Raw genomic sequence first — 24,820 nt, 5'->3', positions numbered from 1 at the left:
TCACATTCATCTCCAGCTGCAAATTATGCAGCCTTTCCTTCCTGACGAAGCTGGGATATTTCTGTGACTTGTTTCAATCCCTTCAGCGGCAGTCAGCCAGATTCCTGCCTCTAGACCCTCGACACCCTGGTGATATTCATTACTGGCTTATCCCATGGGGGCTGCCTGCTGTCAGCTGCAGATGGCTTATGCTTCCCGGCTCCGCACTTGGCATTGACAGCGTGAAAAAGTAACTATGGGGCAATGAGACTGGGAGGTACCAAGGAGAGGTCTGGGGAAAGAGGGAGAGGGAGCAGTAGCTTCTTTCCCATGGGAGCCAGATGGGACAGGATGCATGTCCGCACCAGTCTCATCTGGGCTCTCTGCTGCTGGTACTGGTCATTTCTCCTCATCACATGAGATGCTGTGAGGGTGTGAGCGGTCACTCTCAAAGACAGTGGAGGAAAGGAGAGGAGATAAACAGCTTGCTATGACTGCCAGCATGGTGAGGGCTTCATGTGTATGATGTTTTGTTGCAGACGATGCTAACGGGCAATGCTTGCCCTCATTGATAGATTGACTTGGAGCTAGAAGCTGTGAATCTAAACTGCTGTAAACACACGGCAGAGAAAATAGCATATGGCCTCTACAGGACATCATCCTTTTGCTCCGCAGTCGTGCAGCATCTAACACAAGGGAGCGCTGGCAGTGATGAAGGTTCTTGGGGGCTAGTGCAATACAATAAAAAAATATAATAATAGTCATGATGAAACATCACACAGGCAGATGTGATCCCATGTGACATCCCTACAGCTCAATAGCAGTGAACACAGGATAAATAGGACAAGTTGGATTTCTCTGGATTAGATTTTGAGCCGATGCCTGTTACTGCTTACCAGAAGCAAGTGGTTGGAAAGACAATACCCATTACAATCTTGTTCTCTTACTTCTGTAGACCAAGTGGTAGAGCAGCAGCGCTACCATCACGGGACACATTTGCAAAAGTGCCTTTGTAATTTAGGAGATAATGTCCCATCTCCAGAAGTGACTTCAATACTTGGGAACTGAAAGCCTGGTTGAAAGCTAGTGGGACTTAGAGTTATGTTTATGCTCCAGTAAAAGCAGTCATGGAGGAGTAGATATACCTTGTACTTTTAAGTCACTTTGAGATTTTGAAAATCTCCCTCCACAGTAGATAACAGAAAACGACCTTCCACTTGACTAACAAATGTTCTCCAGCTCAAGCCCTAGGAAAGTTAATTTCTCTTCACTAATGGGCAGTATGGGGTTTAAATCCTCTTGCATTGAGAATTTACATGTCCCCATAGCTGTTCAAGCATAACATGAAGGCAATCAGCTCTCTGCTGTGTGGAAACAAGTTAGTGACTCAGTCCTCTGCAGAGCTAAGGTGAGATGGAACACACTGGTTGGTACTTTAAAGATATGCTAAGGTTCGGATGTTTGGATTTGTCTATTTGACCTCTGGATTTATTCACATTCATTATCATAGAAATACTTGCAAATAGCAGGATCTAAAAAAAATCAGAATAAAATAAACAAGAACAACAGTAAAAGAGGCTTTAATGAATGGCTAATTCTGGGATGTGGAAAGGGATGAAATAGCTAGATAGACTAGATTGTACATTTTTCAACAGATATTATTCCTTCTGCACCTACATTCTTCTTTCTTACACAATCCAAATTAAGTTCTCTTTGCTTCTTCTTCTAGCACTGCCTGTGCTGGCTAAAATCACCCACCCTATCTTCTCCCTGACTTGGGGTCCTGCCTGCCCTCCACAGAACAGTAGCAAAACCAGGGCGCTCCTTTCCAACAATACCCTTGCAGGAGTAAGTAGTAAATACTCTGCCCTCATTATCCATGTTGCACAATCTACTTAAAATTAGAGCTGGCTGGGAATCAGAATTTCAGCGCCGTGGAAAATTCTGAAATCGTAAATGAAACCTTAATATTCTCAATTGGAATGAAAAGATAATGGTTGTTAATGTCCTCTAAAAGTAGCGTTCCAAAAATGGTTGGTTTGGGTCCGTCTGAGCTTTGCATTTTTCTATTACTAATGTTTCATTACTGAAAGGCTAAAAGGTATAATTTTAACACGGTAAACAATTTTGTTTCTGCTTTCTCATTACCAATAATTCTATTTCAGCTTTTATAATACATTAAACCCTTACCTACCACGTGTATAATTTAAAAGATAATTCTAGAATGTGCTATTTCATATCTGTCTAATGGAAAAACTACAGATGACCAAACTGAAATTAATAATTTTGATTTTCTCACTTAGATGACTTTTGTTTTTACCTTTCCTTGCAAAAGTAATTGCATTTTGCCAGTAGAAAACAGAAAAGAACTGTAAGTTGCCTTTGTTCCCATGAAGTGATTTTTATTTTTTTATGTTCTAGCCTCAGCATTGATGGATTCTTCACAGAAAAAAGAAAATCATGCAGCTATAATCTCTTATTTCTTAAAACAAAATGCAATCCTTGATCAAACAATTTGCTCTTTGATCTTATCCCTTATGGAAGGTAGGAAAAGCTGACATGAGCTTGCCTCTGCTTTGCTATGTTATTAGAAGAGCATCATATGTTTTTGCAAAAAACCTTAACAAGTTCATCAGAAAATATACAAAGTAAACCTCATTGGAAAACTGCTCAAGCAGCATCTCGGTTCTCTCCCACTTCTCCCTTCCCCCTCCCCAAATCCATTTCTTAAGGAGAATTACACCTAAACTGACAGTGTTTTAATTAGAAGTGCAAATCTGGGATTCTAAAGCCATAGTTGCTTTGGGAGGATTTCCCAGATTTGCTGTTAAGTTAAATTCTAATAAAGGCTCACTTAGTCAACTGACATATTTGTCACTGAATGAATTTATGCAAAACTGTTGAAAGAAAAGCTCTTATGTGCTTGTTCTACTGATTGTGGGTCAAATCCACTTTTGGTCCTCTACCCACACAGATCCTCTGATCTCCGACACTACTCTGCTAATTTGATACTGACTCTCGATAATTTCATGGGTCTATCTGAAGGTTGACTCGGTTGTGGATTAGTTGCAAACATTTTGCTCCAGTTTTGCTCTTATTTTAAATAAATTTTCAACATTAAACTCTGCCAATGTAAATGAGCTTTGGGTTTTTTGTGTGTCACAGACCATCTGGCATGGTTGGTCTCATCATTTTATCTCCGACCCTGACATGAACCTGGATTTACTTGAAAAGTCTGTGTATAGTCATAGATAGAGGAACAGCTCTGTTGTGGAGCTGGGAACAGCTCTGGGTGCATCCATCACACACATGCTGCAAAACTTTTATCCTCTCACGCTCCGCTATACCATGGGTAGTTTTGAATGAGCTGCCAACTGTTTGTAATGAAATTGGAGTGATTATAATGCATGTTTCTCTGTCCATGTTGTATTATTAATTTTCTTGCCACTGTTAGTTTGCATTTACTTACTATTGAATCCTACCTCCTGGTACAAGAGTCTGGAGTCCAGACTGCAGTGCTGGGCTTTAACACGGAGTGTCAAGAGAGTCCTCAGAAACACAGAAGTAAGAATGTTTTCTACTGACATTCTCATTTACCTCTCCTAGTTGTACAAATTCGTTCTCCAGCTCCCCTCACAGGGGTAACAGCTGCATATTTTGATTCCCTGTGGGTAACACTGACACAGGGTAAGAAAGCTGAGGGTGCACAGGTACTGGGAGTCCCATTCTGTCTCTCTCCTGCTTTTCTTTTTCTAATTTTTGTTTCAAAAAAAAAGAAGGAAAAAATTTGAGAATTTATTAACTTTTGTATATGGGCTGTAGATCTACTCTTTCTCATGTTTCCAGGCAAACCATGCCAGCTCATCCAACCCCCACAGCCGACACGCTGGAAGGAGGCAATATGGATTGCTGAATCCCAGCAGAAGTCCTTTTAAGAAGGGGCCTTGGGGTCACTTGCTGTGTAAATATTGCAACAACTGAACATATTGTCTGCAAATATGCAGAATCTCCCAGATTCAACGGGGGGATGTATATCTGTGAGGCTTATAATGGTAAGTCATAGTTTATTTACTGTTTCTTTCTGCCTAAGCTAATGGCCTTGGACAGCAGTATATGGTCCCTCTCCTACCGTTTCATCTCTTCTTTTGCAGAATATGTTGGCACTTTTTTCTTCAGTTTCCCTTTAATGGGCAAAACCTCTTTCTAAAATGAGTTTTCCTGCTTAGTCAGAAATGCATCATGCCACTTGTGGTTCTCCAGTCATTGGAGCTTGGATTGCTGCAGTGCTAAGTATAAGCATGACTACATGGAGCAGTTACGTGCTGTTTTCAAGGCATTCACTTAGCATTTTGACAGGCAAGAGGTACCCAAAGGCCTAACCAGAGAACTAGCATCCAGGAACTCTTTTTTTTGTTCCTTGGGAAGCCCTGCCACTTTATGGGATCCAGGGTAGCTTACTTCATCTCTATAATTCAGTTCCCAGCTGTGGAAGAAGAGGATGAATCACATTTATGAACTTCACCTGGGTGGGTGGCCTGAAGCGTTGGTCACCAGGTAGAATTTACCTCTGAGCTGCTTCTGTGCCAACTTCTCCTTCCTGAGACACTCAATCCCAGCAGGCAGAGGCAGCATCAAACAGGCCCAGCTATGCAGGGGGTAATTTATGTACTCAATAGCAGTCTGCAGGTTGTGCATTCCCGTGGTCCTCAATGGCCACGTAATGCAGCTGGCTGACACGTAACCACCACAACTCACCTGCTTAACTAACGAAGTATAGTGTTGGAAGCACTAGATGCCACGCAAGCATGGAGTGACATGGGCAACCGGGCCCCCTAAACTTCAGCAGGACCCATGTACCACCCACGGTATAAAAACACTCCTACAGAGCCGAACTGCAGAACTGCGTTATGTCCTTTGCTTGAGGGAACCACCGTCCCTGAGCAGTCAGAACTGGCTGCTGAGAAGAGATGCTTATTCTTAAAACTGCAGGATAATACACCCAACTCTTCCAGAGGGTTGCTAAAAAAACATTGTAAAGAAAGGGATGAGGTGGAACCCAAAGAAAGAATGAAAGTGTGGTTGAAAGGCAGAATAGATAGATCCAAAGAAATACACGGTCATCCTCTTAAGCATAGGCAGAGCGTGCCTCTCCATACTGCAAACCAGGGTAGTTTAAGGGATGAGTGTTTAGGTAGAAGTTTGCTTAGAAACACATGGTCACTTCGGGCTGCTCGGCAGCTCTAGTGAAAGGCAAAGTCATCCCTCTTCTGCAGTCGTGCCAGCGTTTGCTACAAGGAAAAAACCCAACTTTTGTCATGCCTTTGAGCAAAAATTTCACTGTAAAAAAGGCTCTTCATGTATTTTTCTCACTTTGGTGACATTTGTTCGCTTTACTGAGAAAAACTCACAGGGTGACAAGCATAAAATTTTGTCAGAAGCACTTGCTGGAGTGCCCCAGGAGATTCATTACTCAGGAACTTCCTCAACCTCAGGAGGCCTCAAATTTAACAGCACTGATCCTTCTTTTTAAACAACGGCTTATTGTGCTAATGTCCTTTGCTGTGTTGCTAGATTTCATACGCTCTCCCCCAGTCTCTTCTTCAAAGTCTGTTTGATGAAAAAGCTTCTTTTCCCCCCAGAGATTTAATATATTTTGGATTATATGCTACCAGTTCTTCATTTTTCCAAGATCCTCTTTAGCCATCTACATGTGCTTACAATTTAGAGCTCCTTAGTTTCTAAGACTTCTGGGCAATGTTACAATAACCTGGTTCAGATTTTCTCCAGGATGGCTTGCCTTGGTTCTTTTCGGTCTGTTTTTTTGTCTGTCTTTTGTCAGATTTCCCAATCTGACGAGAAAGGCCTTTTCTGGGAGGAGAGTATTTTTTGCACTGGAAGATTTTCACCGCGAGCAATATTCCCAAATATTCCCTTCTTTTTCTCTCTCATTTCTAATTTAAAATATGATCCCTCACAAGACTGTACAAGTTACATTTTCTATATTTTCACTTTTGAACCTTTCATTTTTTTCTACAAGGGCATACAGTATCCCTCGTAGAAATGGTGAGGAATGAGTCTGGTCTCTCCAGCCAGTGCTTTTTTAGAAGAGCTTTATGTGCACAGGAGCACCTGTATCTTAACATTAAAACTCCCAAACTGCGAAGGGAAAACATGTTCAGTGTTTCTGCTGCCCCTATTTCACCTGCTAAGATCCATTTGGCGATTTTTCTTTTTATTTCTGAAGGCTTTAGAAGCACCGCTGAGATAAAAAGCTGCCCCATCCCTCTGTTTGCTACTCTGCAGCCTGAGATCATGCTTCTTATTGAGAGCCTCAGGAAATGAGAGAGAAAATTCCTCCTACGGGTAGAGCATCCCGTGTGCTTGACTCCTGCAGCTGGGCCCTCGTGGACCCCTCTTCACATCTTGCACTTTTCTATAGTGTACAGGCACTTATTTTTACTACTTTTCCCTTTCACCACGAGGACTCATCTTCTCCCCTCTTCCTTTCTACTCCTCTGTTCACACATTTGCCTCCTATTACTTCTCATCAGACTGTGCTGGGAGAATTCATTAGTGTATATAACATGCTTTGAAGTTGTCCAAATAACAGTGATGTAACACTTTTGCACTTCTATAGGCTCTTTTATCTGAAGATCAAAGTAGTAAGTTATGATTACCATGATTGGATTATTGCTGCTTAGCCTTTGGATCTAAGGGTAAGCAGCAACTCTTCTGGGTAGGCATTAATCAGAATTACCGGATGGTTTATTAAATAGATTGAATGCCATAAAGTGTGCTGCTGCTTAAGGAAAGGGGTGTGTACACGAGCTGTACGCCCTTTCCTACCATTTGATGATACAAACGAGGTGGCACCTAGCTGTCACTTGGCTCCTTTGATCCAAGTGAAAATGGAAGGAAGACCAAGACACCATCATGGAGGACTTCAGAGGTGACTACATGCTCTGCCTCCTCTAACTCCACAGCCTGTCCAAGCACAGCAAGGCTTACGTCCCTATTTCTTAGCAGACCCACATTTTGCTTTTCCCAATTACTCAGCTTCATCAAGCCTTCCACAACCTTTCACACAACCTAGCACCTCTGTCATATTTCAATAAATTTGTCTTTGCCTGCTCACTGTTTTGGGGTGTTACAATGGACATTGCTCGCGTGTATGTACGCATTCCTGAACTTCTCATGAAAAGAGGGGATGGTGCTTCTCCAGTTACCAGGACAAGTAGTTGGGATGAAATCTGGGACAAAAGCAGAATAGGTACAATAAAACCCAAAGTTTAGTGGAATAAGAGAAGTACTCTGAGCCTCCCTGTGGAAGGCCATGAGGTTTTGGCCAGCTCTGGAGATTAAACCAGCAAAGAGCAGTTGTGGATGCTCTGTGTGTTGTGAGCCAGAACGATTTGAATTAAGGAATTCAATGCTCATTCGACTGTGTATCCAGGCAGCGTGCACATGATTTCTTAGTGCTGATAAAAGTGATGTACAGCATATGGAAGAGTTATTTAAGCAGGGCTTCCCTGTGAAAACACGCTCAGGGCTTCCCATCTTAGCTACAATATTTTTCTGGAGTGCCAACATTAAAGCAGTGTGTGACAGGCGGCTTTGCAGGGGACACCACTTCAGGGAGATGGAGGTCATTCAGCTCCTCACAACCTTTATTCTTCGACAAAAACACTTGGCAATCGACCCAGCTATTAGGAAGACACAACCATGCGCAGTCCTGGCTGCAGCTCGGAGGATGTCAGACCCCAGCTGAGCCGACTGCTGGGGGATAACAGGTTATCAAAAAGGAAGAAAATGAAGAGAGAAAGTGTGTTTCCCTTACTGATTGAAAATTGGGAAGTCGGAGTACAGTGCAACAGGGAGTCCCTGGAGCCGCAGAGGGTCTCCTGCCGGAGTCATGGAGAAGGCTCTATATCTCAGAGGCACCCCTATAAATCTTAATGCCACTCACGATCCTGAGCCAATGCACAGCACTAGAAACACAAGCAGCACATGCCATTTCCACATCACAGATGTCCTAATAAAACTTCCCAATAGATTAAAAAAAAATAGGCAATGCACTTTCCCTCCACTATTTTTAATTTTGTTTTCACTCCAAAATATGAGAAACATTTATTTAGTCCTGAAGAAAGAGATCGCAAATATATTTTTAGCTTAATAAATCTGCTTTTGAATAAAGTGTTTGACTTCTTATTTTAAACACAGCTGGTAGAATGATTAGTAAATCTGTCACTCCATGGGGGGACTTTCAGCAAATGTCTTGCTGTCCCCCAGCAACCTCAATGATAAAGGCCCGAAGTCAGAGCTGTGGAAGAGTGACTGGATATGCCTGATAGGGAAACCATCCCGAGGAAGTGGCTCACAGATCAGTGGAGGAAATATTCATTACCTCTGCAGCATTTAGAAATTTTCAGATGGTAGAGCGTGGAAATTCAAAAGACTCATTTTTCCTGTACAGATGAAATTGCATTTTCCCAACAATATTCTCTCAGTTGGTTATTTCCTTCTTCTAAGTCCTCTGTATCCTTCAGCATTTTTCCAAATGAAGAGGATAGCAAGGATGATTATTTTAAAAGAATTTCCATTCTCCCCTGGCTGCCACATTTTGGTTGCCATGGAAGTGCGCAAGCTCCAAAGGGGACTGTTTAGTTAGATATTGTGCGATTTGTCAAGCTGCTCCTCTGGTGAGTCACTTTCCCTGGTTAAGTGCGTTTCAGAAATAAGTGTGTTCATCAGTTCCCAGTGATTTGCAAGTACTGCTGTTACCCTGTGACCTGAATTTCCTCTCCCTGGACATAATTAACTCTGCCAGGTAGAGATAATTGCAAAATCATTTGGTATACTTTTAAAAGGAAAGAAGACTTTTAAAAGGAAATAAGACTTCTCCAGAAGTTGAAATCCTAATTTTTTACTTTTATTCCTCAGTTCAACCAGTTGAAGCAAACTGTCAAAAATAAATGGTCCTGAACTTTGTCCCCATGCGCAAGCCTCCAAGCCTCCCGGATTCAGCCCGCAATCGAGCAGGAGTGGCAGGGATGCTGAACCAACCTTGCTCCCAAGGCTGGTTTGGCTGCCTTGTCCCCCAGGGCAGCCCCAGCACGAGCTGCAGGTTGCACGTGCTCCCCAAGGAAACAACAAACCGCTTCTTCATTGCAAGAGTATGCCCTTTGCCTCGAGTCTCAGCAATGAATCCAGCTGGCAGTGAGCAACCTGGTCTGTAGGAGCAATTACACCATCTCCCATGTCCCCAAAGAGGCTTTAGCAAGCCCCGCCAGCAAACTCCACTCCATCACCCCTGCACCTTCCTGTGCAAACAGCGCGAGGAAAAAACCAAAAGCACAAATCTTTCCTCATTGCTTGTGAGAGTGTTGCCTTGGGAGAGCTTACGCAGCTCTCCAGTGACTCTCCAGGACACGTTAAGTCCCGTTTAAGGTTATAATGGGTACTGCAAGGATGTCATCAGCACTGTGCATCAGGCCAAAAAGACAGGCAGATGCTTGGAGTGTCAGAGAAGACGCCTACTGAAATCAAGAAGAAGAGTCAAATAAACACCAAGGCTCAGCCTTAATTTCAGGAAGGAATTAAAATCTTTTTAATTGTAAATGCAGCTGGTTCTAATTTCCCTAATTCTAAATTTTTAGCAAAATAAGTACCCACCCTGCAAATGTAAGTTAACAAAGGACAGAACAGAAATAATTCCCTTGAAACAACCCCAATCAAACCTCTCACTAAAAAAAAAGAAAATTTTTGTCCTAAACAATTTCTGATTTAGATCTTCTCTAAAACTAGACAAAATCTTTCAGTACCAGGAATATTTTGATGAAATTTAAAAGTGCTGCTGTATTTCAAAATCTCGAGAGGCTAGTTTGGAAAAAAAACCTCAACAACTTGTGGAGCAATTTCGCTGTTATTTCCACCAGCTCTATGGCTGAAGTCTCCTGTGATTTTTTCAATTGATCTAAAAAGAAATGTAAATAAACAGGAAAAATAGCAGAAGAAAATGTTCAGCATTAATTACAGGTACATAATAAATACCATACTTGCTCTTCCACAGACGAATTGCTATGATTGAGTGCAACAGAAAGCCTGCAAAGGAGCGTAGTGAAATACAAACCCAACTACACACTATATAGATCAGCCAGAGCGGACTGTTTCCATGTCACTAAAAACAAATAACGATGTCCGCAAGATACCTATAAATAATAGATTGTATCTATTGACTGGATAGCAGCCAGCATTTATATCTCTCCTTCCCACCTCCGAGTGCATCCATTCATCATCTCTGCACGCACTCCTCCCTAAGCAGCGTGACCTCCCCAGCCAGGGGGTCACTGCTCGGCACGTGCCGCTGCACCTTCCACTGCCTCCGGGTCTGGACTCTGCAGGCCGGTTAGAATACAATCATAGCATCATTAAGGTTGGAAAAGACTCTAAGATCATCAAGTCCAACCGTCAAGTTCAGACCCATTTAACTCTTTATCCCAAGTCAGCCGAAGGGTGGATCGCATCTTGCACCACGTCTCCTTGCGCAAAATAAACACACGCAGTCTTTAAGCAACGCAGGTATGGCCCAGTCACCTCCCAGCAGTGCTCCCCTATCACACCTTGCACAGACCAGCACAGAATCTCTTCCTGCTCAGGCATCCCTGCCAATGCTCTCAAAACGTCCCCGCTCAAGTCTGGCTCTCTCCCAGACGCAGGCCGTAATGAAAACTTCATTCACCATTTCATTTCCAGTGCAGGCTGACCAGGTCATCTCCAGCTCTGTTCTCAATCATGCAGATTATAATGAACAATTTCAAGCTGTGTTGTCCAGGTATCATGACATGATACCCTATCGTGTCACTATATGACTATACATTTCCCATCTACTCATGTTTTGATCTGAATCCAAAATACACGTGTTTTGTTTCCACAACACCGCATAAAGAGAGTCCCCATGAAGATGGTTTTATTTCTGGAGATGTCTGTTTAATTCTTCTCTGGCAGGGCGCAAAGGATGGCTATATTTACTGGGTGATACTCCTCCTGTCAAACTCCAGTGCGGACAAGACTCCTATAGTCACTCAGCTGAGAGAAACCGTGTATATTCTATCTCATGGTATCCAGTTAATTCTTCCTGTGACTCAGAAAGCTTATGTTTGACTAAAATTAAATACATTCAGCTAAAATATATCTTCCAAAAAGGCATTTATTCTTCCTGTGAGATAGAATATACCATGAGAGAGTTGGGGTTGTTCAGCCTGGAGAAGAGAAGGCTCCGGGGAGACCTTACAGCACCTTCCAGTACCTAAAGGGGCCTGCAGGAAAGCTGGAGAGGGGCTGTTTACAAGAGCATGGAGTGATAGGACAAGGGGTGATGGCCTTAAGCTGAAGGAGGGGAGATTTAGACGAGATATTAGGAAGAAATTCTTCTGTATGAGGGTGGAGAGGCACTGGAACAGGGTGCCCAGAGAAGCTGTGGAAGCCCCCTCCCTGGAAGTGTTCAAGGCCAGGTCGGATGGGGCTCTGGGCAATCTGGTCTAGTGGAGGGTGTCCCTGCCCGTAGCAGGGGGGTTGGAACTAGATGGTCTTTAAGGTCCCTTCCAACCCAAACCATTTTGTGATTCTACGTATTTATTTTATAGAAAATGATGGGGCAGATAAAAAATTCAAATGCCTCGTTTTGCTGCTGAGGAGGTTGGGAAGCCCAGACGTCCCATCAGTCTCCTTCTCAAAGGCCTCGGGTTCATCCTGAGCAAGGAATGGCAGCAACGTGTTGGATGTTAGCAAGGTCCCACTCTCCACAGCTGCTACACGCTGGGGTTGTTTTAAGGTCTGAAGACAATTTATCAAATTACATTTCTGAAAAATGGTACAATGTGAGTCATATTTACTTCACATTTCTCTTGCTGCAGGCTCTCGCTATTGGCTGTGGGATATTTATTACCTCTGATACCTGCGCAGAGAATCTCCTTTCTGGGTCTGTATTTCACATTTAATGAGTGCTTTTGCAATTTCACGACTGTTTTCTGAAGTTAAGGTGGCACTTTGCAAAGCTTAATGGTTTGTGGCCCGTTTTAGACTTCACTGATTTCTGCTTGTTACTATGTACATGAAACTACTCACAACTCCAAAATGTTGCTTATCCCTCATTCTGCTGTGTGTCAGCCAGTACTTTGAAAGCACAGACTTTAAGGGCAATGACAAGGACCATTTCACTTCAACCAGGACAAATTAGGCTATGTGGTAGTGACTGAACCACATCCACTGGGGCCACTTGTCAGTGATGGTGCAGGAGGACCACGCACTCCAGTGGGAAACGTCCAAGAGCTCACAGCCTCCTTTGGTTGAAGCTATGTGCCTACAATTGAGCCATTCCATTTATGGCTTAGGAGGGATGGATTCCTTGCTCATGCTCATGTTGCAGTGTCCAAAGGCATAACACAGACTGCCACCAGCTATGGCTGAGACTTCCCATGACTGGTTACTGCCTGGCCTTTGTCACGCTCATCCAGTCTATGCCTAGACACGAAGGCTTCAGAGCTTCAAGGACACCAGTCGACTTCTTACCCAGCAGTTCACTCCTCAGGAGAAGAGGCTATGGGCACATAAGCCACAGCTGGGCTCGGTCTTGGCCATCCGCAGGTCATCAAAATCACAGTGTATCTTTAAAGTGCTTGGTAGGTTGTGACCAGCATACTTAAAAGCCTGATTATAGTTCTGGCTAGTAAGACTGTCCTTAAAAAGGACGCCACTTTCTTTCAAAAGCAAATTTTTGTCTCTGTGGGGGACTAAAGTTCCCCGGGGACTGGTCTGAGACCGAGGAACGCACATTTACAAGAGCAAGGAGCTGCTGCAAACCTCACCACCTGCTGTGCTGAGTGATGTGTCTGTGGTTTTGATCTTACATTTTTTTATGATAAAAACATAGTGGCATATGCACTTAAAACAAACACGGTCTCAAAAAAAACCCTGAACCTCCAGACAAATTTCCCCTACTCCTTCCCAAAACAAAACTGAAATAAACAAACCAAAACCTCTACAAAAACAAAATACACCCCTGCACTTGCTCCTTTCTGCTGGGGAGAGAACGACAGAACAGATGTACAACAGAAGCTATTTATGTTGGTTAATGCATTACTGGGGAGATGCTGAGAGATTGTAGTGATAAGTTTAGAAGCAACCGTATAGGAAATATATTGGAATAGAGCAGATCCCCACCTGCCCACAATGTCGTTCCACCAAGCATTCGTTTCTAAGCGATGTGTCACAGAAATCCTGCACTAGGTTCGTGTGAAAAATACATGTGAAATACGGAGCGCACTCAGAGCCTTTCTGTACAACAACATCCTACGGAAATTCTCACTCTTCTGCTTCCTCCCTGCTTTCACATTTCACAGAAATGTCCCCCTCCAGTAGCAACCATCACAAGAAGCTTTACTCGGGGTACTGGGAGTTATAATAATTCCCATATTCCATTTTTCAACTTTTCTATTCTTTCAAATATTTGTAGTCAGAAAGTGCTCTTGTGCTCCATGAAAAAATATTGGTTTCAATGAAATTGTAATTTTCATTATCAGGATGATCAAATTAACAACATTAAAATAACAATGACAGAATCATTCTCATTTCCCATTTCAAAGCAAAATAAAACAACACTTTGAAATGGTGATTCAAAGCATGTTTAGCTAGAGAAAATTTTGTTATTTGGATCAAAGCCACTGATCTTCCCCCAGCACTTTTTATTAAAGATGTTTCAAAATTTGCTATTCTGCAAAGCCTCTGCTTTTCACCTCTCCACGCTCCTCCTTGGAACACAAACTGGCTATTGAAATGTCCCCAAAGGAAGACATTCTCTTTCCTAAATAAGAATAACGATGACAAGAACAACAATGAGAATGAAAATGGCAATAACCTGATCCTAATGCACAGGGCTGTGTTACAAGACAGTGATAAAGTTCAAATTCCCTCTGCTGGGAAGACTTTCTGAATGCTCCGGCTGGACTCCTACTAATCAATGATCAGATGATAAAACATATTCATAAAAGCTGTCACTATTAAAGTGCCCTGCAGGCACTCATTTCCTCACTACCCCGAGCTCATTAATATTTGGATAAATTGCCATCCAATAGCCAACAAGCTGGTGCCTGGCCTCCTCCTGCCATCCTGTGGGAGCTGTGCTGAGCTGCGCGGTGTTATCTCCACTTGCTGATCAAGTTGTGCCTCCTTCTTCTCCCCAAAGCTTTGATGCCATCCCAGCATGCGGGAAATTAACTTCTGCCTACTGTGTTCACCCACATGACATGTATCTCTGCTGAAATTTCCCTTGAAGAGAAGGGAGACAAAGTCTCAAAAAGGAATCAGAGCATCACTTCGGATGTCACTATGGCATGTAAATGCAGAAAATGCATTTATTGCCTGTAGATTCGTTCTCATGACTGGCATACCTCTGGGTTTGAGTCAAACCTGGCCACAAATGATTTAGCCTAAACTGGGACAAGCAACTTTCCTGGTACAAAGAGCTTGCACGTAAACCCCAGATGTGTGTGAGCGATGCAGAGACATGCTGTGCCTCTTGGAGCTGTGGAGAGGGCAAATGACAGCAGTGTTCTGCAGCTTCTGGTGGCTTTGGTGCTTGACCTGTCCACATGGTCTCTAACTAATCAACCAACCAACCTCCAACCAACATCCAGAGCAGACCTCTTGGGAATGATGGGTAGATATGATTCACATGTGAAGGCACAACTCATTAACCATTTTTCAGCCTCACAAACCCTAAGTACCTCTGCCCAGTACAGAAAACACTGGAGGTGTCAAAAATCTCATCCCTGGCTCACCCCTGGTCCTGCCTCAGGTGAATATACACATACGACAAGAAAGATCCCTCAGCTATTACAGACGTTACTTACTGGACATACAACTTGTGCAAATAAATAAGAAAATCTATCAGAGTCAGGCTTGCAGCTATTTAGTTACTATGCTTTTAACTCCTTTTGTTTTCTTTTTGAACACCTTTGTAAGAACATGGTGTTGAGAAGATACGTGTAACGTGGGCTCCTGCAATAGGCAAATCTCTGTCATAAGGCTTGTGGGAATACAGCTCTCCAAAATGAAGGAGGTATTCCCAGACTTTTAAAAATAAGTCTCTGCTTGTGTCTCTAATACAGATATACATCTGCATTTCATGTGGTTTTTCAGCTCCCTTATATTGTGGAAGAACTCCTCAGCATAAATTTAGAATGGAATTTTTGTGGTCCCAAGTTTGAGGTCCCAAGTTCATGGATGTAGATGTGTGAACCCTTAGATCCTTTCTGAATCTGTGACTGATTCAGAAAGCTACACTATGGTTCAGGAAGGAAGGTCAAAGAAGAACCTGTTCAGCTCCAAAGTATGTGAAAAGATTAACTGACAGGAAGTAGAAGAAGGGTCATTCGGGAAGGCAACCCACCTTGGAGAAATATCACATCCTTGCTGCATGAAAGCTCCCAGGGAGAACCAGAGACTGTTGAATATCCCAAACTCATTTGTCTGGTCATTGGCTGGCTGGTCTCGTCCTTCTTCAAATTCCTCAGTGTGCCACTCGTAAGGGCTGAAGCGACTCACCAGGAAGAGGACAACACTCACTCCAATGTAGGCAAAAACGATGCACATCCATATCTCATAAGCCAAAGGATCCAGAAAGGAAAAAACTCCTGGTTTGGACTTCTGAGGTTTTTTTATCATGATAGAGATACCTAAACTCATGAACGGTTTGGAAAAGTCTATAACTTCTTCTCGAACCAGAGTGATGGTTAATGGTGCCACAGCCACATCTGCCCTCTGAAAAGGAGAGACAGAAAAGAGATTTGCATTCTGGCGATAAAATATGTCTACTAACTCCAGCTTATATTCCCTCAATCTCTGTTTACCCCCACCATTTCAGAAGAAATCAGACAAAGCCAATTGCAAGAGAAATGTTAAAAAGGAGCAGCCCATAATATTGGTGGGTTATTTCCATTTTATCACTACTGATTACCAGTTCTGTTTTGAAATCACAGCATTTTCTTTTTGCAGCCACCTAGCTCTTCTTGTCTGATTTATCCACTGATGTCACAGTCTGATGCAGATGATTTTTGCTAAAAGAGCTTTATCATCCAGACATCAAAAAAGGAAAGGAAAGGCCAATCGCCTGAAAAAGGATGCCAGGATGTTTACTTCCATCAGGAAATGGTTTTTGATTGCATAACTGATGCAGGAGAACAGGAAAAATGTTGCAGTGACACTGATGTGCACTCTCCACTTATTTTACAATCCGTCGTGAAAACGGATAGAGATATGCATTGAAATGGCTGTTGGCACATACTGCGGAGCTACCAGCAGGAGACAGATCATCCCTCACTCCTACACAGTGACACAGAGACTTGGGCACTGATGCTCCCTACGCTAATTTCCCCTTTCCTACAAAGGAAAATTAGACCCCTCTGACTGAAAACACCACAGAATGTGAACTACCAGAGTGAACTAGGTTTAGAAGTGTAGGGTGCAGGTGTATATCTGAGATGATGGAAATAAGTGGCTAGACAGAAAATAGTCTAGTCCTACTGTTCACCAGTCATATGCTAAGTGTTTGAAATCTTATCCTTCTTTCATCCTGCCATTATCATACAAATATAAAATAAAGTAAAATTTGGAGATTCTACCCATGGGAAAGTTTGACCTTTCAGTACTTGTTCTTCTAAAACTGGAAAGAAAAAGAATTTTGGAACTGTTGAAAGGAAATATTTTGACATTTCCATAGGCACAAAATGTGCTGTTCCTCCCTAAATTAAAATGTTTTACTTTGGCTGATTATTTGCATTATCAGAGCTGCAGTCCTCAAGATAGCTCAGGCTGACAGAAGGCAGGGCTCCTTTTTACTCTAGGGCTTGAATGTGTTCTCAAGTACCAAGAGCTAAAGACAACAGATGAGGTTGGAAACTCACCCCATAAACGAGTTCTCCCACCATGCCGTTCCACGTTTTGGTGTCGGGGTCCCGGGCTCCATATTTCCCATCCCTGACAATCTCCAGCCTGTAGTGGTAGCCAACATGCTTCGCGATCTCAGCAGCGAGCTCCACACAGTAGCCTTCATACCTCTCATTGCCTTCAAACTGGTTGGCATTCTTCTTGAGCATCACATATGGGTCTTCCTGGCACAGAGAAGACCAATATTGAGCCATGCTCCACATTTCTAGAGATGGACATCAGGGGCTCAGACTAGAGCCCAATGTGCAGCTTCTGGTCCCCTTGCAAAGCTCCAGCTTTGTGTTCCTGTACCAAAGGGCACAGTCAACACACAATGGGCTTATTTTAGAAGGTACGAAGTGTGATTTTTATTGTGGCATTTTCTGTTTATTCATGCAGAATCTCTATGCAGCTTCTGTAGTGGTGGACCTGAAGGGAATGGAGTAGCTGAGGGGTTTTGGGTAACAAACCTTTCAGTGCAGTTCTGCAAGGGACATTTAGTGCATCTGAGCTCTGAATTTTTAAAGGCATGTCTATCTATGTGGGCACAGGCAGAATCAAATCTGCTGGACAGGAGAGAGCCCTGAAGATGTTTAACTCAGCTTGGGTATTGTGTCTTCTCCGTAAATTCACAGTAAGCATTTGACAACCAAGTTAGTAAAATTTCAACTGTTTCTGCAGGGTAAGAGTATACAATGACACAATACATGATACCATACATTATGGGGTACCTATTATTCCTTCATGATTATAGAGGAGATTTGTTTTTAAAGCTATGATTCAGCCTCTCTGCACAATACAGCTTATACTTCCCAGAATTACAGCCCCCATTCTGTGGGCTAAATACAAAGCACAGGTATAATGTTTCTAATTTACCTATGCTGATGCCTCTACTATCTTGTCATAATCTTTTGTATTTTCTACACTTAAGCGTGAGAGCTCTTTAATACCTATTTAATTAGCCATGGCAATTTTCAGATACCTTTATGGACCTGGCAGGAAACAGCAAGTGCTGCTATTATTATTATTATTATTATTGTTATTGCTGTTATAAAAATGATACAGTACAAAGGAGGGCACACGAGGGGGAAGAGGGAGTCTGCACATCAGGGGGATGGGGGAGAGGGAGAGCTGGGGTAGAAGTCACAGCACTTACTAGGATGGTTGTGACTATGTAAGTCCGGTTCTGAAGGCTTGTAGACTCATTGCCACTTTGAGTATCTATGGCTGCTGGAACCAACTTCTCATCTTCATTCCAATAACCAATCTGCCGAATACAAAACCAGCATCTCTCTTTGATATCTCTTTATAATATTAATCAAGATACATTAACAAGGTCATCCAAGCAGGGTCAGCTCTCTCTGCATGTTCATACCCAACCAGAGATCTCCTCTCCTGATTATTGATGTCTTTTGCTGGGGGGATCAGAAACTCCCCAATCCCACCATGCCTCCAGCCTGAAAATAACATGCATGATACGCTACGGTAGTAGAGTGCTTGTATGCACGTAAAAACAACTGGCACACAGTACTGGGGAATTTTTGCAATTCTCCGCCCCATCCCTACTCCAAGAGTTCACACTTCTGAATATTTTTCTAATGTGACTCCTGAATATTTTCCTAATGGTGAGCATGCCTGCTGCATGTCCAGATGCTACAGGGTGATAAAATGCTATCCTGAAACTGAAAGCCTGCATGAACGTAGGACTGCCTCTTAGGACATCTTGAGACAACAGGAAAAAAAAATCAAATGAGAAAAACACCCCAACCCTGGCCAATGTCAAAAAGTTTGGGGTTATGAATAAACTGAACAGTCATAATGGGAAGAACTCTCATGTTAAGCTGTGCTTATTAATAATCAGGGATTTGGGCTGATCTATCACTGCTTGCAGGTAAAGCAGAGTGCCACCGACTATCACTGGGAGGATCATTGTTGAGGTTATCCACTTTGAGGGCTTGATTTTATAAGAGGTTTTCCATCACCTCATGTAAGTATGCAGTTGCCTGAGCTCTGATCATGTGAATGGAATTTCTTATCATAGTAAATGGGAAGGGTATTAACACAGGGCATGACCAGGAGCCTGCTGATGGCAGATTAGAGATCATAACAGCTCAGGAGAAAAAAATCTATGCAGGCTTCTCATCTCTCTTCATTGCACAGACAAAAAGAAAGGAGAGTAAGTAAAGAACTTCCAAAGCTCTGCCCTAGGGCAACATAAATGGAGACACATATGTTTGTTTTGCACCTCTAACCTGGTGGATATAGGATACAATATGCATTGTGGCAATGATGTACACGTCTTCCAAACAAATATAATTTGTGTCAGCAAATACACAGCGAAACCAAGACATTTAGCCATTCTGTTTCTTCTCCTCTACATTCTCTCCAGATTGCCAACTTCTTGAAGTTCAGAGCCCCAAAGTGGACATAATACTACATTTGTCCTCTCATGAATACCATGTAGAGGAGGAAGACCACTTTGTATGTCTTCAAAATGACACTTCTTTTACTTCTTAATGAGAAATTTGCCTTTTTTCGCTTGACTGTGGTGGGCTCTGATCTCACATCAGCTGTTCTCAGGTGTAAGTATGAATTGGGGGTAGCAGCTGTAAATGTGGAACTTTCACTATTTACAGCTTTTCTTAGTTTCAAACAAGTATTTTATTTTTCAGGGGATTGAGGGGGTGCAGAAGGATTCCAGTGAATGCCCCGTTCCAAAATATTTAGTAGCTCTCCTTTATCGACAGAGTAACTGAGTTATTCTTTGTTCTTCAAACAGTTAGTATCTAAAGTGGAATATAAACACATGGAGTCAGATTTTCAAAAGGATTAGTGTTTCAAGGGCTCGGCACCCCTGAACAAGGTCAGATTTTTCAAAGTGCCTGGGATACAGAAAGGGATCAAGACTCCAGCACAGCACAAACGTCTGTGTAGCTATCAGGACGTAGTTAGTGGTAAAGCTCTTGTCCCTTCAAGGAGAGCAGAATTAGGTCAACATAAAGGGTTCGCCTATACCGGTTAGGGCAGACAGCTTCTGCCCGGCTCTCCCTTGGCTCGTCCTTGGAAAAGTGGGAGAGCAAAAACCAGACAGTTGTGTAGCTGACCCTAAGCCAATGTGCCCTGCCCATTGCAAGGCTGAGTTGGGCAAGCTTTTACTATCCTGGAAATCCCTGCCCCACAGCTGAGATGCCCGTGTTGGTCTTGATAACCCCTTCCATATGTTGTATTTTTTTAGTAATATACCATGAGTTCTCCCTAGTGTTTCGCTTTGCTCATGGAGAGAGCTGGAAATGCAATTGTGGTGACTCCACATGCAAACTTTCATGAAAGAAATGTCTGCTGAGACCTAACCACACCGTAACTCGAACACCAGGCTGGTGCCTGACACAGGATCTCAGGTCACTCTCTACTTTACCTTCCTGACCCCATCATGTTTCATCTCAATCACATGGAGGGTGTAGTTGGTCCTCCGTCCCTTCTCGTTAAACTGAACGTTGCCAGACAATCCTTCAAAACGGACCTTTAAGACATAAATATCAACGAGAAGAGCAAGTTGGTCGGCATCTCATGCAGTGGTGATTTGGTAGCAGTAAGAAGTGAGGGGAAGAAGGATGAAGAGTGCAGCCATGTCTCTCAGATCCGTGCAGGGGAGACAGGACATCTGACACGTCTACACTCTCTACAGTATGCCTGGCCATGTGCACAGCCATTCTCTTAACTTACCCTTTCTTTTAAAAAGCCTTTCTTAAAACTTAGTGTTCTATTACTAGCTCAGCTATGCGTAAGAGCTAGATCACATGTGTGAGCTCATCACTTCTTGGGATGTGACAGTGAGCTAAATCTGCTCTGAACTCCTTGGGTTTTGCGTTTGTTTTTCTTTTTAATTTTCTAAATCTGACCTGGAGTCAGGATTTGATAAAGAATTTGACAGTTCAAATCAGGAACTGTATTTGGAGGAAATATGAAACCATGGCCACAGCTCCCAGCTGCCGTCTTTCAATAGAGAGGAGTCTTTCAGTTAACAAGCAAATTTAATTACCTTTGCACCAGCCTAATAAAACCTGACAATTTAGTTTTGTAAATGAAATTTGCATAGGAAACTTTGAATCATAAATCTCTGCTGATAACATTGCTGAGCCGGAGAGCGTGGCTCACATCACATCCCACTTCCTGAACTTCTCCTCTCAGCATGGCCATTTGACTTGCTGCAAAAGTGCCCAGCCTGGCTTCTGAAAGGAGTCACATACCGTGTGTGGGGACCAGGCAGTGGGGACCAGGAACGTGAGGAACGGAGTGCAAGTTTGAGTCTCTATAGAGACCACCTGGAGAAGTGCTCATGCCACCAGATTGGGAATTAAAGGTTTGTTCTCAGCCTTTTCACTTGCTTTGAACAAATCTGTTGTCCCTGCAACTGAAGTCTTCCCACATGCAAAATGGGAACAGGTATTTAGCAGCCTTTTTAAGTACTTGAGATCCTCAGAATAAAGACCCATGGTGAAGAGATGAGGATATATCATTACGGAGGAAATCTGTTGCTAATCTGCTTAAAGTGTGTTTGTTTTCCAGCTATTATCGCAAAGGTTTGTCATGAAAATGAACATCTGCCCGTATTTTCTGAACCTCCTTCAAGTCAAGAGGTATTCCTGGTGACATTTGGAGAAACATGCTTTTCCCTTCTCACAAGACACAACATGCCCATAAAAGATAGATGCACTAGAAAAGCACCATTGTCTCAAGCGCTCCCATGCCTGCTTTTTCATGTCCCCTTTGGTTTTCTTTTCAGGTCCTGACCGATTCTGAAGCTCAGGTCATGGGTGCTTGTGCTTTGTAGCTTTATATGCACTAAAAGGCAGGTGTACAGCACCAATTTCTTCTATCTGAATGAATGAAATCTTAATCCATGTGGCACTGAAACGGCAAAAGTAGTCTCTCCCATCCATCCTAGAAACTGCAGCACAACTTTTCCATCACTTATCATCCTCTGAGACCCCCTGAATCACTATAAAATAGTGAGGACTGATTTCAATAGCGCTAAGCACCAGTAAAGTCACTTGGAGACACGGAGCATTTAAACACATTTCTGTATAAGACATGGGCATGTGGTTCTTTGCGGAGAGAGCTGGAGAAGGATGCTATTGTGTCCTTCTGGTTTACAGGGTTAATCAGCAGTTAGGGACTGCTTACTATATGTGGTAACCAAATAACATTAACAAAAAATGTGTCAAAAATTATCAAAATCTTTTCAAAGTACAACTGAAACCTCAGTGTATTGCTTTAAAGCGATATTTTGTGAACATTTTCCTGGGGTGGGAAGTAATTCTCTTTAATAAAAGCATACATTTTTCTGAAATATGTTAGATTTCTGTTTTTGAAAAACTGCAAAATGTTTCAAATTGCTTTTCATCTTTGCTACTGCCATCTATGACTCCTTCCTACACTAAACAGAAATAAGGCAATTCAGAAGCTTATTCCAGACGTTTGAGTAGAAATAAGTAGAGAAACTTTTTGCTTTTAAACAGCTTATAAAATTTTAGGCTTTAGCAAATGGGAGGTGAAGAGAAAGCATGCTGTGAATAGCTGTAAGAATTGGCCTAATTGTGAGTCTTCACAGAAAGGATAACTCAAACCTTCAATCTAATCATAAATTCTTCTATTTCCATCTGCCTCTTTCTTGCTACAATACTAAATGCTGGCTGATTATTAAATTCACAGTTAAAATTCCCCTATGAGATTTCTTCCCCTGCATGTTTCAGAGCCTTTTCTTTTGACCATCACAACTGAACTGGTCAGACCTTTTGAAAATTATAATTTTTCAATAGTAAAGAAACAACTTTTGCAAATGGCTCTTCACGTTCTTTGCTCAAAATCACTACAGTTGAAAAATTAAAACTTTTGGAATTGTTTTAATGAAGAGATGAGGATACTTCAGAGGAGATTTTCCAACACACACAAAGTTGTATTTTCTAGCCATCTAATTTTGATACCTTGTTCTCATAAATTCAATAAAGGAAAATGCTTGAGAACCCATTGCTCATCAGAAGACTTCCAAGTATTTCATGTTTATTAGGTAACCGATCTCCCTAATGCATCAAGGAGGCTGATTTTATTATAAGGGTTTGGAGAAGCTATGACAGTGATTTGCCCAAGGTCATACAGAAAGTCAATGACAGGCTTGGGAACAAATTGAATCCGAGCAATAAAATCAAATCAGGTGCAAGATTTTGTTTTAAAGGAATTGTTGTTTACCAGTAAGCCAAAACCAGATCAAAACAAAATATTTCAGGAAATTTACATGTGATGCAAATTAACCAAATTAATTTTATTCTTCTTGCCTTCTTCACAGTTAAGGAAAGAAGATGGGATAAGCTATATTTGGATAACACTGAACTAGCAGTATTTGCAAGGAATCCATCTATTTTTGTCTGTAAAGAGAAAAATGCTAGAGATGAATGTCAGTCTTGAAATTTAATGCAATTTTAAAATATTCTACCTTTCTAAGTCTTTGATAAGAGTGTATTGTTTTTCTCTCTTGCTGTATGTTTCATGTAATATTTTTGTTTATTCAAAAAAATCTAAATTTTTATGCAGGATGAAAAAGCAAGATTATCAGATTTAAGGAATAAACTATCTAAATAGCTGTTATTAAGACTTTTATGAATCCTCACAGTATGAAACAAGCTATAATCTGGGCTTTGAAAACATTTTGATGACAGCCAACACATAAGGCAAAATTCACATGGTTTCAAACTACGTTAGCAGTCTGGAACTGAAGCCAAGTTCACAAAGAGTTGAAGGATCTGCAGGTCTGAGCAGGTCTCTCTCTTAGGAAAGGGATGGTAAAAATAGAGACCCATGATTCTATGGGATAATATTTTGGCTTTTCCATTCCACGTCTTCAACAGAAATTAGAGAAGGCAAGGACACATTGGATAGTATCAAGAAAAGCAGTTTGCTGGATGCACCCTGAACTCTCCAGGAGACCTGGCTCTCATCTGGAAGGATCAGTTCCTCATCCCAAGCGATTTGCTTGAGCGTTTCTGCTGCTAATCATCCCTCTTCCCCCACCCACAGGCTACGTTCAGCCATCCTTGCAGTGCACAATTTTTTGGGTTTCAAACCTGCTGCAGTGCTCTCTGGATGTCTATGCCTTGTCCCCAGGGCACAGCCGGGTTGGCGAGGCAGTCCCCCGCGTTGCCGCGACGGGAGATGTCGATCCGTTGCCTCCGCAGGTTCTGAAACGCCTCGGCCATCACCCGGACCCCGTCGTATGTTAGGGCCGACGTGTACTAGAAAGAGAAGAAGAATTTACATTTCCCGTTAGGGTGAGCTGACCTCAGGCATGCTACACTGGTTCGCCTGACAGTAACTTTTCAGATGACTTGCTCGGTTTTCATCCTTCCATCTATGAAGTTCAACAGCATCTTGGTCCCTGTAATCGCTACTGTCCCGTTGACTTGTGAAAGTCAGTGTCTTCTCTCCCAGAGGATGGGAGAGTGAAAGAGAAGCTCCTGATGCGGATTCACGTTGCGCTCCCTTGAGAGGACTCAGCCTTAAAAGTCATTCATCTGTAACCCAAGTCTTTGTGTTTAATTAGAATCATTGACCTGACCTTTAAGGAATATATTATACAGTGTAAATGTGAGATACAGGCAATCAAGCAACAAGTGACTCTGGTCACAGATGGAGACCAGAAAACTCTACTTCAACATGTAAAAATTCTGCAAAAGATGAGTTTATTCAAGCAGAAATTTGTACAGAAACCAGTGTAAAACTCATAGCATGAATGGTAACCATTAGAGTTAATTCCTTTTCCTATGATCACCTACCGATTTATTTGTTTGCAACTTTCTTAAACTAATAC

The 24,820-nt window shown here is 42.3% G+C and overlaps 1 protein-coding gene across 3 annotated transcripts in view; it reads right to left on the bottom strand.

Annotated features, from left to right (window-relative positions):
* The window catches only part of GRIA1 (glutamate ionotropic receptor AMPA type subunit 1), a 126,478-nt gene that overhangs the window by 22,552 nt on the left and 79,106 nt on the right, over nt 1-24,820 (bottom strand). For all 3 annotated transcript variants that reach the window (XR_008579281.1, XM_054841798.1, XM_054841797.1), the window contains exons 7-11: nt 24,078-24,245; nt 20,375-20,479; nt 18,116-18,226; nt 16,938-17,144; nt 15,425-15,795 (exon numbers count right to left, since the gene is read on the bottom strand). Coding sequence is in view for 2 of the 3 variants with exons in the window: in XM_054841798.1 (XP_054697773.1) it covers nt 15,425-15,795; nt 16,938-17,144; nt 18,116-18,226; nt 20,375-20,479; nt 24,078-24,245 (962 nt within the window). In the remaining variant the exon portion in view is untranslated. The remainder of the gene's footprint in view (nt 1-15,424; nt 15,796-16,937; nt 17,145-18,115; nt 18,227-20,374; nt 20,480-24,077; nt 24,246-24,820) is intronic.

Source organism: Grus americana, chromosome 14 (assembly GCF_028858705.1).
Source record: "Grus americana isolate bGruAme1 chromosome 14, bGruAme1.mat, whole genome shotgun sequence".
Taxonomy (NCBI): Eukaryota; Metazoa; Chordata; class Aves; order Gruiformes; family Gruidae; genus Grus; species Grus americana.
The sequence above is the reverse complement of the archived record's forward strand: the minus strand, read 5'-3'. Positions and strand labels throughout refer to the sequence as shown.